The following is a 16,226-nucleotide window of genomic DNA, read 5'->3' as shown; positions in this document are numbered from 1 at the left end:
CGGGGTTAGCCCACAACCCTTGTGTATTGTTCTCTTTTGCTAATTGTGCCTTTCACCTCCTGCGTTTTTGTTTAGCTGTTGACTTGGCACTTTCCGGTTGGTGCTGCTGCTAGGTTTTGGCTCAAAGCGCGTAGGGAAAACAGGCAGGCTAGTCCTTCTCACGAACTCTCTTCCCTCTCAACCCTGCGGAAAAAGGTGCTTTGCGGTATGTTTTGCTGATGATGTTAAGGGGCATTAAGGGAGCTTGCCCTGAAACATTGGTTACCCCCTACCCTCAGCGTTTAAAAGCAGATGGAGGTTCTGATCCTTAAGGGAGGGTTAAACTCTGGGCAGTGCAGCAGTTGTGTGGGCAGTGGTTGGTAGCACTTCCCTAAGTACTTTCACTTCACAAGGCGGAGGGAAATCAGGGCAGGTGAACTCCAGGTGGGCCAAATGGCCAGTGCCAGAGTTGTTTATCGTCACTTGGCTGCTAGCCACCCGTCATGCTTCTCAGTAACTTGGTTTTGTACTGCGTGCAAGTGAAAGATGGTGAACAAGGCTCCCTCTTGGTAATAAATTCTATAAAGCCGTATGTGCAGCAGGATTTTTAAAATCTGACTGGTTACTATGTCTTGAAGTTTTCTGACAGAGGTCTTACAGGATTGCTTGACTCTCTTGGTGTGGAAAGTGTTGGGATGATGGCTGCGTGGAGATGCTGCGTAGCCTGCTGCTTGACAGAGGCAGCACAGGCGTGTATGAAGGTGCTGCTCTAATTAAAGGGATGGCTCTAGAAATGACCTCATACGTGTAAACTGGGGAGGTGATGTACGCTACAAGGGAGGCCATAAACAGTTCACAAAAGAGTAGCTGTCCTGGGAAGAGCCAGCTGAAGTAGCTCCTACTCAGTGCCTCTTAATCTTGCTCAGTTCTTGTTGTACAAATACGGTGCACAGTGGATTGGGTTAGGGTGTCCGTCTGGTTCAAAAGAAAACCACAGAAGAAGAGCTGTTTTGAACATGGGTTAGTTCCTGGTCAGATTCATCAACGTTATGCAGTAAGTGGACACGGGAGCTATTTAAATTGGCACCGCCACTGACAAATTCTTGTGAAACAGTGCTTTGAAATACATAACATGGCCTTTTTCTTTTGGTTTTGTGGTTGCGCTACTGCAGGTTATGGCTAGTTATGAGTTTGCTCAGCAAGTTTGGTTAGCAAGTAGGTGTAAGATTGCTGTGAGTGAGGTGCCAGAGCTGGCTGCAGGTGTTCAGCAGTTGGTGAAGCAGTAAGGGATCTGGTACTCAGAGAGCTTTGGATTTGCTTGAACTGATGAAAGTAAGTCTCTAGATACACCAGAACAGATTGGCCGTGTGACCAAGTACCCCGTTAGCTGAGGACAGTAATCACTTGGGTGAATTAATTTCAGCTGTCTCTATCTCCTTGCTCTATTAAATTATAGGATTTTATTTAACATGTTTTAATCAGGTCCCTCTGTATGCAGGAAAAAACCCTGTGTTTACTTTTCAGGCTGGTGGAAGTACCAATACGTGGAAAGAGGTGGACATGATGCTGGGTCAGGAATGATGACTGGTGGGAGTGACTGGTACTGAAATGCTAATGATACCTTGGATGGTTCAAAGTACATCTTCTGTGAATGTTTCTTGGTGTATATAGATTTGTTTTCACTGAGTTGGTTGCAACTTTGTGGATTGATTATCGTAAAAGGTGAAAAAAGGGGCAGCTTCTTATGTCTGTTTGATATGTAGCTTTTTGCACCCTATCCTCGTGAAATTTTTGTATCCACATCCTGAATTCTACTGCCTAGCTTGTTTTGGAGATTGGTAGTTTCCATGCTGTTAATGCTAGATTTTGTCAAAAAGATGCTGGATGCCATCAGCAGTTGGCAACACGACTAGTATTTTTAACTTGAAATAGTACTAATAGCCAGTGCTGACCTAAAGGGAATCTTTTGTTCCAGCCAGTGATGTGTTCATCTCTACTGTCCACAATTTGGGTTTGTTGTTGTTGTTTGTTTGTTTGTTTGGGGTTTTTTGTCTACAACTTCCGATCCTTAATACTGTCATTTCTTTAGAAGACATTGTGGCAGTTTTAATGGATTGCTGTAGTAATTCTAGGAAACATTTGTGATGGTGGGATGCTTTCTTCACTCTCTGCCACATGTTGAGCACGTGTACCTAGCTTCTCTCAGTTCTTTAGTTTAACAAGCTTAATGATACCCTTTTTTTGTGGGGAAAAAGTTGGTGCGTTTCAGAGAGGCTCTTCTAAGATGTACTCTTTATCTTCTTGTTCCGTGTAGTCCTTCTTTAATCTTAATTCCCATTTTCCGGAATCTTTCCTTGTGCCCAAGGAGTAATCTGCTGTGTTTGTTAGTGGCTATGATAGTGTTGCAAGATTAGAGGTGGAACAGTTGCCGTCAGCTGTTCCAGTTACCCTTTGCACTTTGCGTGGGTTTACTTAACTTGCCCCTTTGGGTTTTTCACTGTTTTGGTTTGACTTTGTCAACAGGAATTGTTTACTTGAATTTGAATGCTTGTAAACTTACTTGGTCATGCAAGGAAAACCACTTGAGGGCTGTTGAATGGGAAAAATATGATGTTGGGTTTGGAAAGTACCTGAGCTGCTGATTGGTGTCCCAGTCTCCAGCATAGGCAGGGAAGTCCTGTTTTGTGACCCTCAAGGAAAAGTTACTAGAAGAGGGCTAGATGTTACTTGCCTCGAGACTAAATAAGCATCCGCCCAAACCTGACATATGACTGACTCCGTAACAGGCACATGAAGCAGTGCAACTATAATGCTTACCTGTTCATAGATCTTGGCACCTTTACAAGCATCTCAATTTTATGCTTTCCAGGTTGAGAGAGTGAAACACCAGTAAAATGATTTCCTCAGGATCGAACAAGAAATCTGCGGTCTGGCTGGCAGAGGAGCTCAGCTATTCTTTGCTCTTTCTCATGCCTGTTCCTTGTTTCTGGTTGAAAGCATAGACTTTGGAAGTAAATCTCAGCATAGGTTCTTCTGCTGCCCCTTGGTAGAAAACACCAAGCAGCTCTGCATCCTGTGGAGGAGACCACTTGAAAAACTGACTCTATAGCATGGGAGGAGAAGGTGGTACCAAAGCTTAGTGACTCTGAAGACTTGTCTTTAAGTTCTATCAAAATAGGTGCATAGGGGTATGCAGGGCTGAGATACATGGATGTTATTGACTGCTTTGGCAGCTTTGCCACAGCCTGCTTAAGGCTTCTGAGTGAAACTGTTTTCCTTTCACTTGGGGTGACAAGATGCTATTTTTTTCCTCTCATCGTTGAGTCAGGCAGAGCTTAGCTGGATGTGCAAAGAGGCCAAGAGAAAGTGAATGTTGTGCTAGCAGATGCTCTGCTGAGCTTGTCTCTGCTCAGGAGATGAATGTTCCTAGCAGCAAGGCAGCAGGAGGTGGTAGGAGTTCACGGGCTAGGTGTCAGCTGCTTTTCTTTCTATTTTGTAGAGCTGGTAGGGTGCTGCAGGATGGGCTGTGTTACTGAAGATAGGAAGCTCTCTTCCCTTCAGCAGCCCGAATTACTGGACGAGACTGGCAACCTGGGGAGCTGTTGCAGCAGCAGCAAAAAGCTGTTCTGGTGATTGGCATTTGAGAGTGAAACTAAACTCTTCTGGCCCTTCTTTGAGGCAGCAGAATTTAGGTTTAGTTGCTTTGAAACTTAGATGCCAAGATTGGTTGGTGTGACTTTGTCTAGTCATCATTTCTGAGGCTGGTGTTGCTTTGTGTCATGTATGAATGTTGTGGTGTCTAGGTGTCAAGGTTTTGGTGGCGGTGGGCTGCAGGGACAGTCTCCGTGAGGAGAAGCTGGGGCTGCCTTGTGCCTGACACAGCCAGTTCCAGCCAGCCCCACTGGACTCACCGCCGGGCACGGCTGAGCCCCTCAGCCAAACTGGTGGCACCTCTGTGTGATGTTTAAGAAAGGACAAAGCACCACATAGTACCACACAGGCAGTGAGGAGTGAGGGGAGAAAAAGTGTGAGGAAAACCACTGCAAACACCAAGGTGAGAGGAAGAAGAGAGTAGAAGGTGCTCCAGGTGCTGGGGCAGAGATTCCCCTACACCCCCTGGAAGCTTTGGGAGAGACCACGGTGGAGCAGGTATTCCGCTGCAGAACGTGGAGGGGACCGTGCTGGAGCAGATATTCATGCTGTGGCCCATGGATGACCCCAGGCTGGAGTAGGTTCTCCTGAAGGACTGCAACCTCGTGGGAAGAACTCATGCCAGAGCAGAGAAAGGTGTGAGGAGCGAGGAATTGTTATGAACTGACCACAACCCTCCATCTGTCCCTGGCTGCCTCGGAGTGAGGAGGAAGTAGAGGAGTTGGGAATCAAGGAATGAAGTTGAGCTGGTGGGGGGAAAAAGGAGTGGGGGAAAGGTATTTTAGTTTTTGTCATTGTTTCACACCATACAACTCTAATTTAATTGGCAATAAATTAAATTCATTTTCCCCAAGTCAAGTCTGTGCTGCCTGGGACAGTAATTGAAAGTGATCCCCCTGTCCTGAGCATTTTCGTCTTATTTTCTCCCCCTGTCCTGTTTGAGAAGGGATAGTAAGAGAGCAGCTGGGTGGGCATCCGGCCGCCAGCCAAGGTTAACCCACCACAATGACATGCAAGAACATATATGTAGAAATATATGTATGTATATATGTATTTGGCATTTTTATATCTATATACCTAGTAAGACTTCAGGCCAGGTAACATCATGATGGATTTCTGGTGTGGAGATGGGCAGACAGTTTATTTTTTGCTACGCTGACGTATGTGGCTATGTAATACTTGTGTGTTGTCCTTATGAAATACAGCATGGTTTGCTCCTGGGTGGAATGGCTGGCACAGATTTCACTTCCATGGTAAGGCTAAATGATGTCAATTAATTCTTTGTGTGTAAATTTGATCCAGTGTCTGGATGCTTTAACAGATCTTGTGGAGTCTCAGCGGATGATTTGGGCACGTCTACTCCTGTCTATAAAGACCGTGAAAGCTAGGATTTTTCCACCAGGTGTTTCATCTACAGTGAAGAAATGATGGCCTGTGGGGACATAAGTGCTTATAATTGCAGTAGGGGACTATAACTTTGTGCTGGTTTTCTGGAATGTTTTGTAGGGGTCTTGCTGCTGTTGTTTCATGCTGATTGTATGGGGAAACTGTGCTTTGTGGGAGAGGGAACTGAGTGTTATGCAATGGTAGTTGAGAGCGATGTCAACAGTAGACTTTGGTGGTTCACAACACACTTGACATTAAGAGTATTTCTTAATGAAAGCACTGTTTCACAAGTGCATACTGGTTTTGTTACTTGTGACCCCTAGGCATTAGAAAATCCCACATCCTCCTTTCTGATGAAACTTCTGGGCTGTTTGGGAAACCATAGTGGACATATCGATACACTGACTTTTCTGTCGTTTTATCAAGACCTTTAAATGTGAACTGCTCAGACTCTGTTGTATTAATGCATTTCTTTCCATTTTCTTGATCTGCAATTCTATCGTCAGCTTGTTACCTGTAACAGCCTGTCTGAATCTTTTCATCTTTCTTTCATCAGACTTTTTATTTCCTGATCTTTCATCCATAACAGACTTTATTTATAAATTATGTAAATGACTGTATTACCAGGCATCCTTAAGATAAACGAAGCAAGTTGCTTGTATTAATTAATAAACTGATGACTAGCCGTTTCAAGAGGAAGGGAGTATAACACTTTTCCCAGTGCAGGATGGGAACTGCAGCAGCTGTAAGCATCCAGTATTTAGAGATCTGATAAAAGTTTCTGCTTATGCTGTGTTTGTGCTTGTGGAAATAAGATGCCCGTGATTACAGTGTTAGTTGTTTGCATTCGTGGTTTGTTAGAATTCTTAGTGATCACGCCAAGTTAGATCCAGGGGAATCAGAATTTATTTTGGTGTGTTCATACCCTTAATTAACATAACTTTTCCATTGGAACCAAGATCTCAGTGGAAACTGTGGTCTACAAATAAATTTTGATTAGCTGTGTGTTAATTAATGTAAACCTTCAGTGCAAGGAAGGTTTTCCTTGTGATGTGCTACCAAAACAAATTTTCAGCTTTGCCTAGTAGAGCGGGGGCCTATTTCTGTATACAAAAATGTAGAATAAAACCAATTCTTGCCCAAAGATTTTTTTTTTTTCTTTTTCAACGAGTACGAAACTAGTGTAAGCAGCCAGGAGATATGAGTGAAAGTAGGAAAAGACACTTCAGCTTTAGTAGACGTTGATCTCCAGCACTGGCAGCTTAGGCACTGTTGGATTTATGCAGATGCTGTTACCAAGTGTTTTGGAGGAAGTGAAATAAGTTTGCAGTTTTTGACCAGATCCTCCCAAGTGTGAGGCACAGTGTTCAGGAGAAGGTACTACAGTGTGGATTTGAAAAGTCTGCTGAGATTGATGCTGTAACATGGCTGGGGGCAAGAGCCTCTTAATACCGAAACGGGTATAAGTGCTTGGATGCTTGGTGTCATTTAAAAGCCAGTGGCATGCATAGGTGACTCTCCATAACCCCGTGTAACCTTGTTATGTCAACTCATGACCTTGTAACTTGTTTCTGGGGAGTGGGCCAGAATTTGTATATGATTGTGTTTAATTGAGGCTATTAGTGGTAGCGGACAAGGGGAAGAATCCAGACTTTGACCTGTAAGATAGCTGGTCACATAGGCTGGGTCTCCTGTGCAGATTAAGTTGCCAGCACATGCAACTTGGTGAGTCTCAGCTGAGCTGCCCAGAGAGGACAGCTGTGAGGAGGACTCCCATCAGTGTGCTGTAGACAGCGACTGGCCATCTTCTCTAAGAGTTTTTTGAGCAAGGTGTACCCCATTTCAAAGATACCAGTTAAATTCACCTCCCAGTGCAAAGCCACAGTCTTTCTCATTACTCTGGTGAAAACCGTAAACTTGACTGCTTGTAATCTCACCAAAAGCTAAATAGTTAACCACGATTTGGTTAACTAGATGCCAACTCTTGTGGGTATGAATGCTTGTCTGCTGTCAATTCTGAATGACCTTATCTTCCTATACTTTGCTGCTTGGTAGCTGTAAAAGCTTCTTCCACAGGGGTGTTTTCAGAGCAGTGTATTTTTGCCGCTCCTAAGAGTATCAGTGACAGCACCATGCCCCGGGGGTTGTGAGCTGGGCCAGGGCTGAACTATCTGAAAAGACGTAGCTTTTTCACTAGTTTTGTGTTACCTGGCAGACATGCTAGTGTTATTATGAAAGAATTGAGAAGCTCTGCATCTTCATATCTGCTTAAGTTACTGGAGAGCTACACCTTCAGAGTTAGGAAGGTCTTGCTCACTCACAGCAAGTATGTTAAAACAGTATTAAGTCAATAAAGTTGATTAGATGGCAACGCTGTGTAATGAATAATGCTTGCTCTTGGCATGCGTATGTTGAGTACTACATCTTTTATATTCAATTCATAGCCAGTAACAGACCAGTAAATATCACAGTTCCTGGTAACCAAACTGCTCCAAGGGTGACATTAAGAGTACATTAAGAGCTCTGGTTTAGTCCCGTTTAGCGTGAGTTGACAACTTAGCGTTGACAAAGATGTCAGACTGAGACTGTTCTTTGAACATAAGGAGACAGATCCTGAGCAGAGACACAGATCTGAGTAGTCAGTGCAGTGATGGGAGCTGAACTTGTTTTGCAGATGAGATCTGTGAGACAAGATACTGAGGAAAGAGAGACCTGAAAATAGAGAGAGCATCGATGAAGAATGAAGATCCATTATGAGAACAATAAGAAAAGATTAGTAAGTAACTAAGAGTAGTAAGATTAGTAAATTAGTAAGGGTACGATTGTCACGTCCTATTTCAAGAATAGGAGGATTGTCTGAGAAGGAGGATGAGGATGAAGTCTTTTCATTGAAGTGTGGGGGCTGAAAATTTAGCTGGTGAGAGCTGATGTAGTTGGAGTGAAACTGCTCCAGCAACACTAGAGATGAAAAAGAAATGCCTGAAGAGGCACAGGTGTGTTTTTCCCAATAATTTTGATGGTAGGTGAGAAAAATAGAAGCATCTTTCTGCTGAAAAGAAGAATTAAAGCAATTGAAGGCTAGAAGGAGCATTCAGAGGGAAATATGTGGGCTACGGGCAGTTGGACAGGGTGATGGGATCAAGGAGGATCCATGGGAGAAGAGCAAATATTTGTCTTTCCCCTATGTATCTTGCAGACCTTCCCTTCTTAAAGCTCTCTTCTATCTCAGATGGTCTCCTGTGATAAATTTTCCTCTTGAGAGGAACTAAGGCTGAGTAAGCTTGAGGAACAGAGCAGTGGGTAAGTATGAGTGGAATATGACTCCAGATACTGCTTTCTCCATATGAAATATTTATATAGATGGAGGAGCTGGAAGAAGGATGTAATCCTGGCAAATGTGGAAAGAGATGGAAAAGAGCTAGAGCTGGAAATGATCCATGTGGATCTTATTATGGCAAAGAGGCCAAAGACTTCAAGGTAGTGGGAACTGCCACCATATCAGTGTAAGTATGAGAGTAGAGGGGTAAGGGTGAACTAATGTCAAATGTTATGGCCTCTCTACCACTTCCAAAAAATCACGTTAAGATTTGAGGAGCTTATGTCTCATGCTGTAAGACAAGAGGCAGGAAAATTATTTTTGAAGTGATGCACTCTGAAAGAGCAGATAAAGTGACGGACTTCTTTTAGGCTGGGGGGAGAGAATGAGCAAAATAAAACATGAAGTTTACACAACAATAGGACATACGAAAATTAAACTTTCTGGAAATATCTGTACAAGATTATATAGTTCATGTCTTCCCAGACTGTAGGGAGAATTCGGATTTTTTTTTTTCTTTTGTTTCACTACGCTTCTCCCACGAGTTGCTAGTGAGCTAGAACAGTGACTTGAGATTAAGCAGATCTGTGCTACTCACTGCCTGTGTTTGGCAAGGAGTTCTCTGTACCACGTATGAGCAGACAATGTCTGTGCAGACTCTTTTCCTCCTACACAAATGCTGAGGGCATCTTGCTTGTTTTACGCTTGAAAGGGAGGCTTGTTCTGTGGCTCAGACTCAAAACAATGGATTTTAGGTTTTTTTCTTCTCCATTAGCTGGAAAAAATACATAAAGCACAGCAGCTCTGACTTCATTTCATTGAATTGCTAGAAGCCTTTGTATGTTCCAAATAAATATTTGGTAATTGTTTTACAAAAGAATATTTTTTGGCCCATAGTCAGGGTATGTACAAGAGAAAGGAAGCTCTGATACAACCTCTTGATGAAAATCCCCCTCCCTTAGGGTGCTGTTTCTCTTTCACTTATTTGAAATGAGAGCAATGATGACAGAGGAGTCTGAGGGATCAGGGAGAACCTGGCGGGACTGAGGACTTAGCGAGTTTGAGAAGTGAACAGGGTGGACTCTGAATAGCAAAGTGAATGAATGGTGGTTTCTTCTGGGTTTGGTTATTGTAATTAAACTGTTATGCTTAATTCTCCCACCCCTGTAGTGCTTGCACGCTCATTCCGTGTCCCTTGGGCATGTGCTCTACCTTCTCCTGGCTTACCATGCTGGTTGGGTGAGAGACGGTGGTTCCTACAAAACCATGCACATAGTGATTGTTGGGTGTACCCAGATGGCCAGGGTGTTTTCATTTCTTTCACTGTTGACTGAACTACAGCTTCCAGAGCTTGCAGGGAGTCTGTATTGCAGGGCCAGCTGCCGCTATCTCCTGTGTTTGTGGTCCTGTGCTGCAGCTGGAGTTGCCCAATAGACTCTGTAATCTCAGGGCAAGGGAAGAAGACAGGAAGTTGCACAGCTCACATGAGCTTTGTTTTCTTCGGGAGCGAGGCTTAAAGTCGGATATGTAAAAGATGGTTTCTAAAATTACCTATAGAGCATGGCCTTTGCTTAATTTTAAGCCTCAATAAAATAACCTGGTTTATGGCAAATATACACCTTAGGATGGCCATATCAGCATCCTGGCTTGTATCAGAAATAGTGTGGCCAGCAGGAGCAGGGAAGTGCTCATCCCCCTGTACTCGGTACTGGTGAGGCTGTACCTTGAATACTGTGTTCAGTTTTGGGCCCCTCACTACAAAAAGGACATTGAGGTACTGGAGTGTGTCCAGAGAAGAGCAAGAAATCTGATGAGGGGTCTGGAGTACAAGTCCTAGGAGGAGCATCTGAGGGAACTGGGGTTGTTTAGCCTGGAGAAGAGGAGGCTGAAGGGAGACCTTATTGCCCTCTACAACTCCCTGAAAGGAGGCTGTAGTGAGGTGGGGGTTGGCCTCTTCTCCCTGGTAATGGGTGATAGGATGAGGAGAAATGTCCTCAAGTTGTGCCAGGGGAGGTTTAGATTGGATATTAGGAAAAAATTATTCACTGAAAGGGATATCGGGCACTGGAATGAACTACCCAGGGAAATGGTGGAGTCCCCATCCCTGGAGGTTTTTAAAAGACGTGTAGATGAAGTGCTTAGAGATATGGTTTAGTGGTGGACAGGTACAGTTGGACTCGATGATCTTAAAAGTCTTTTCCAACAAATGATTCTATGATATCACTTGAAGGAAGCTTGCTGTGTAACTTTTGAAGGCTACTGAGCTGGTAGCTCTCACTGTCTAAGAGCATAAACCCCATGATTTAAGGACTAATGTAGGTGGGTTTTTCTTATTTGTTTTGTTTTGTTTTTTTAAACTGTCTTTGACTGGTATCTTTCTCTTTAGTTTGCCTACTTCAAGGGCTAGTTTATTCAGAGTTGAGAAATAAATCAGCTAAGATACTGAAGAATCATGGAATCATAGAATAGTTTGGGTTGGAAGGGACCTTTAAAGGTTATCTAGTCCAACTTACCTGCAATAAGCAGGGACATCTTCAACCAGATCAGGTTGCTCAGAGCCCTGTCCGACCTGACCTTGAATGTTTAAAGGCATGCGGCCTCCACTACCTCTCTGGGCAACCTGTTCCAGTGTTTCACCATACTCATTGTAAAGAATTTCTTCCTTATATCTAGTCTAAATCTACCCTTTTTTAGTTTAAAACCATTACCCCTTGTCCTATTGCAACAGGCCCTGCTAAAAAAAATTGTCCCCATCCTTCTTATAGGCCTCCTTTAAGTACTGAAATGCTACTATAAGACGTCCCCTGAGCCTTCTCTTCTCCACGCTGAACAACCCCAACTCTCTCAGCCTGTCCTCATAGGAGAGGTGCTCCAGCCCTCACATCATTTTGGTGGCCCTCCTCTGGACCCGGTCTAACAGGTCCATGTCTTTCCTGTGCTGAGGGCTCCAGAGCTGGACGCAGAACTCCAGGTGAGGTCTCACCAGAGTGGAGAGGAGGAGGAGAATTGCCTCCCTTGACCTGCTGGCCACACTTCTTCTGATGGAGCCCAGGATGTGGTTGGCCTTCTGGGCTGCGAGCACACGTTACCTGCTTGTGTCCAGCTTTTCATCTGCCAGTACTCCAAAGTCCTTCTCTGAAGGACTTCGCTCAATCCTTTCATCCCCCCAGCCTGTATTGATACCAGAGATTGCCCTGACCCACGTGTGGGACCTTGCACTTGGCCTTGTTGAACCTCATGAGGTTCACACAGGCCCACATCTCAAGCTTGTCCAGGTCCCTCTGGATGGTGTCCTGTCCCTTGAGCATGTCAACCACACCACGCAGCTTGGTGTTGTCTGCAAACTTGCTGAGGGTGCACTTCATCTCACTGTCCATGTGATTGATGAAGATATTTAACAGTACTGGTCCCAGTATGGACCCCTGAGGGATACCGCTTGTCACCGATCTCGTTCTGGAGATTGAGCTGTTGACTACTACTTTCTGGATGTGACCATCCAACCAATGCCAAGAAGCAGGAAGGCTTCTAATAAGGGAGAAAACCCCCTGAATTCAAGATACTGTAGCCCAGAAACATAGAATTATGTGATCAGAAGTAGATTACTAGTACTTTATGCTGAAAGCCATGCTTTAATAAAAATAAAATCTAACATTTGAGTTACCAGGGGCACGTGTCACGTGCACCCACCCACAGTGATTTTGCAAGATTTTTGATTTCACATGGATGTGACACAAATGCTGAAAGACATTCTTTGTGATGTCATAAGGTCATGCTTTGTTTCTTAACATAAACTTGAATGAATGTACAGATGTATTTTTACTTAAATCTTGGTAGGGATAGTGTCTTTGCAGCTTAAAAGGTACCAGATAAAGAATACTTCAAATCTGGGAGGTGGTTGTGGTCTGCTTGCTGTTTTGACCATGCATAAGCCTCATGGTAGAAAGAAAATAAACTACTCTCATGCTTCGGAACTATAGCTGAGTGATTATTTATGAGGTCTTGCACATGAAGACCTTGAAGCACGCCAGAGAGCAGAAGCAGATGGCGTAGCTGGGAGCCAGAGAGCTTTCCTCAGCTTTCTGGAGGTGAGCTTTTGTTCTACCTGCAGCTGAGAAAAACTGGAGATGGGAAACAAGATGTGAGCCAGAGAGGAAACTGAGTAATAGCTGGATCCAAGACAGTAGTTCCTCCAATGGGGCTTGTTTATTACAGTGTCTGCTGGCAGCTATTAGGAAAGAGTTTGAAACTCATCCTTTGCCCCATAGAATTGACTTCCACAAACTGTTGTAGAGGAAACATCTGTGGGTGGAAAACGTCCTGTAACAGATAATACAAGGAAAGAGAAGTGAACTGGCCTGCTCTGTACTTGTTTGTATTGCACATATAGTGCAATGTCTGTGTACACACTTGATATAGGAGTTGTTGATGTCTCTTCTCTTTTCCCCTTGCAGGCAATGTGATATGAACAGAATCAACTTCCTGATTCTCGAAACAGCACTGATGCCGCTTGTTCTCCTTCTTTCTTCTCTTTATCTTTCCCATACAGTCAAAGTATCAGCAGTAGAGGTCAACACACCGGAGGAGATATTTGTGGAGAATGGGACAGACGCAAAGCTTCCATGCACATTTACGTCTGTGGAAGTGATCAGCAGCGCAGCATCTGTTTCTTGGAGTTTTCAACCAGAGGGAGCTGCAACTCGTATCTCAGTAAGGAATGGCTGTAGGGAGACAAACCTGGGAGGGGAGGCTGTGATAAGTGTGCAGAAGTCTTCTGGTTGGTTCTGAGGAGCAACCAAATATGGATTGGAGCCTCCTTCCTCGTGTCTTGTCTCCATCACTGTGATTTTAGGGGGGTTTTTTTTTAGAGTAGTTTAAAAGTATTGCCATATGCTAGATCTCTGCAAAGACTGGAGTGTGCAGTGGCTGTAAAATATACTGGTACTTTGTTAGTCAGAGGAGAGGGGGTTGGTGTGGTAGCAGTATGTATGAAGTAGATGAGCATCTAGGAATCTTCTCCTAAGTTCTATATCCTCTTGCACTTGAAATGACCTGCGGAGCTGTGCACTGAATAATAGCGGTCACGGAATTTGAATTTATTACAGCATTACATTGTGTGTTGTGCATGTTGCTTATTTTCTGCTTGCGTACTGTATAGCATCTATATGAAAGGGTTTAAAATAAGACCAGTCTCCCTGGCTTCAGAACACAATTGAATTGCTCAAATCAGTAAGTAGTTACATCCTCATATTTTAGTTATTTGACAAGTAAAAAATCAGACTAGCAAGCAACTTAAGCTAATAATAATTGCCATCATTCTTTTCCTGTGTGTTGAGCCCAAGCATGCTCAGATCCTTTGGGTGTGAACCTTCAAAGAAGTGGCTTTGGTAGGTCATTAGCCGTTGCCTTTCTCTGTCACGTAAGCTGTGCACATCTGAGTCTGAGCTCTCTGACACTTCTGCTTCCCTCTTATTCCTTGCCCTGAGTGAGAATTTAGAGTAAGCAGAACAAGGGACTCTGGGGCAGCAGGGAATATGTGGGGACAGCAGGTTGCCCAGCCTGTTAGTGTTTGTCTTCTTCCCTCTGCTGCAGACAGTGAGATCATTTAAACTCTAGGAGCCATTCAATGCTCAGAACAGAGATGATCCAAAACGGTGTATGAGCATCTTGCTCAATATATAGAGCTCTAAAGAATCAGCTTCTGAACTCTCAGTGATTAAATATTTAGTTTTGAAAAGGGAGCTCTTCTCTTTGGGAAGCCAGAGCAGTAGCTGGGCAAAAGCTTAAGGAAGCAGGGCATATTTCCTGCCAGTGTTGAACAGGATGGGTGAAAAGAAGCCATCTGTTTGTATATTTTCCATTCCCCGTAGAAATATCCACCATATATAGTGTTTTACCCTTCCCTTTCTGCATCACTGTCCAAATCCCTTATTGTAGAAATACAACTTTAGGACATAACATTTTTTTGGAACCAAAGTCAATTTAGACATTCTACCTGGATGTAGTTATCAGCACAACTGAGAGAAAAGCAAATTATCTTCGAGCAGAAGTGACCCAGCATGATCTGATGTTAATTCCCTGTTTCTTTTGAGGGGCTGGGGGAGGTATAGAAAGAAGATATTTTTTTATGAACCCAAGTCATGTCAATTACATGGCTTGGTGGGCATTAATTTGAAAGATCAGTCTCATGATCAGCTTATGTCTGAGCTAAGTCCACGCTGCTCCTGAAAAGGATGGTCCTGTGCCTCTTTAGAATCGTCACTGGCAATCCTGTGGCCATGTGGTGGGGCTGACTTGACTCAAAAGCTTCCCCTGCTCGTCCTCTTCCCCCTCCGGAAGGTGCCCAGTTATAGAGACATCTCTGAGTGAAATAGCTGATGACAGCAGAGTTTCACAATCGGCTTAAACCAGTCTAAACCCATCCGCTTTAGGTTTCAAAAGAAGCCTCCTGTTAAATCACTTAATCGTAGGCATGGAGTGGCTCGAGTCACTTAGCTTGTGTTTCAGGGCTTACTTTACTTCGTGATTTCTCCTCCCCGAGGTGAGGACACCTAGACAGCTGAGGAATCTGCCTCTTGCATTCTAGGCTTCCAGTCGGATGACCTCCCCCACCCCGTGCACAGGGGTGTGGTAAAGCAGTGCCTCTGCACTAAAGCTTATAATCCAGCTGGAAGTGCTGAAGATTGATGCAGATTTCCTCCCAAATGTTGACAGATGACTGTGTGCTAGCAGAATTCTTACCTACCAGATGAGACAGTTTGTTGGATTTATGCAAGCCTGTAGACAGCAAATAAGTGTCAGATTGACAGCAGCACAACAGATAGTCACATGCACATACCTGATCTGGGTAAGGTTTGTGCTGCCAAATGATCAGGCCTGATATTCAGAGTGCGGGTCTGATGGAGAGGATGTTGGAATGGCAAGCCTCAGATCAAAGGTAGGAAGAGGAAAAGAGATGGGAGATGACTTGAATGAAAAGAGGACTGGCTTGTAGCCAGCCTGTTCTGTGGCACTGAGACTGCTTCGTAAAGAAGGCTGTAGAAAGAGGAAAGCTGGAATATTGTCTTAAATTTCTTTAACCATGCTCTTGAAACTGAACTGAAGAGAGTTCAGGTTGATTCTTGGTTAAGTTTGTCTCTTTCAGAATGTGAAATTAAGAATGAATGTGCTCCTGCAGTACAGCCTTGATCTGTCTCTTAGGGTTATAGCCAGTGTTCAAACATCCCGTATGTTTGAAAGCGGAGTTGTCCTTTAGAAGTCCATGTACTTCTACTGCTGTAAATCCCAATTTTGGTCAGGTATAGTGAGGAAATACGCAGTTTCTCCTCAGACTCTAGTAAACAGGCTCATTCTTCAAGGATTTTTGGTCGTGTCTAGGGAGTGCAGGGCCAATGTGCAACTTAGTCCCCTAAAAACTGGGAAACAGTTACATTTAGTTACTCAAGGTTTCTGGAAAGCAGCTAGGTACACCCTGAATTGCTCATGGGATTTTTTTGGGTGTGGAGGGAAGGAAGGTATTTAATTTAAGGTTAATTTAGCCATGCTGTAGTTGCAAGTAACACAGCAAAACACAACACAGGATACTTGGTATCCTTTTCCTACTAGGATGCAGAAGGCTTCCTGTGCCTGAAAAACAGATTGCTGTGATCCTGAACTGTTCTATCCTTTAATTATTCCCAGGTTACCAGCCTTTTTCCCCCACCTCGTTGTCTGTGAAACCCCAAAAGAAAACAAAACCAAACCAAGAGAAAAACCGAAACTTGCAGTCTGTTGTGATAGTATGGTTGGGGTATAAGCCATAGCATAGTTACGTGATCAAGAGGCAGCAAGCCAGACCGAAGCGGTGAGGCAGGAGGAAAAAAAAAAAAATCTCAAATACTAGCTGTGTATAATACAG

At 43.9% G+C, this 16,226-nt stretch overlaps 1 protein-coding gene across 1 annotated transcript in view; it reads left to right on the top strand.

Annotated features, from left to right (window-relative positions):
- The window catches only part of MPZL1 (myelin protein zero like 1), a 49,922-nt gene that overhangs the window by 13,741 nt on the left and 19,955 nt on the right, over positions 1–16,226 (top strand). The window contains exon 3 of the mRNA XM_035895996.1: positions 12,879–13,039. Within this exon, the coding sequence (XP_035751889.1) occupies positions 12,879–13,039 (161 nt within the window). The remainder of the gene's footprint in view (positions 1–12,878; positions 13,040–16,226) is intronic.

This window comes from Egretta garzetta, unplaced genomic scaffold (genome assembly GCF_000687185.1).
Source record: "Egretta garzetta isolate BGI_Z169 unplaced genomic scaffold, ASM68718v1 scaffold516, whole genome shotgun sequence".
Taxonomy (NCBI): domain Eukaryota; kingdom Metazoa; phylum Chordata; class Aves; order Pelecaniformes; family Ardeidae; genus Egretta; species Egretta garzetta.
This window is presented reverse-complemented; position numbering and strand designations above follow the sequence as displayed.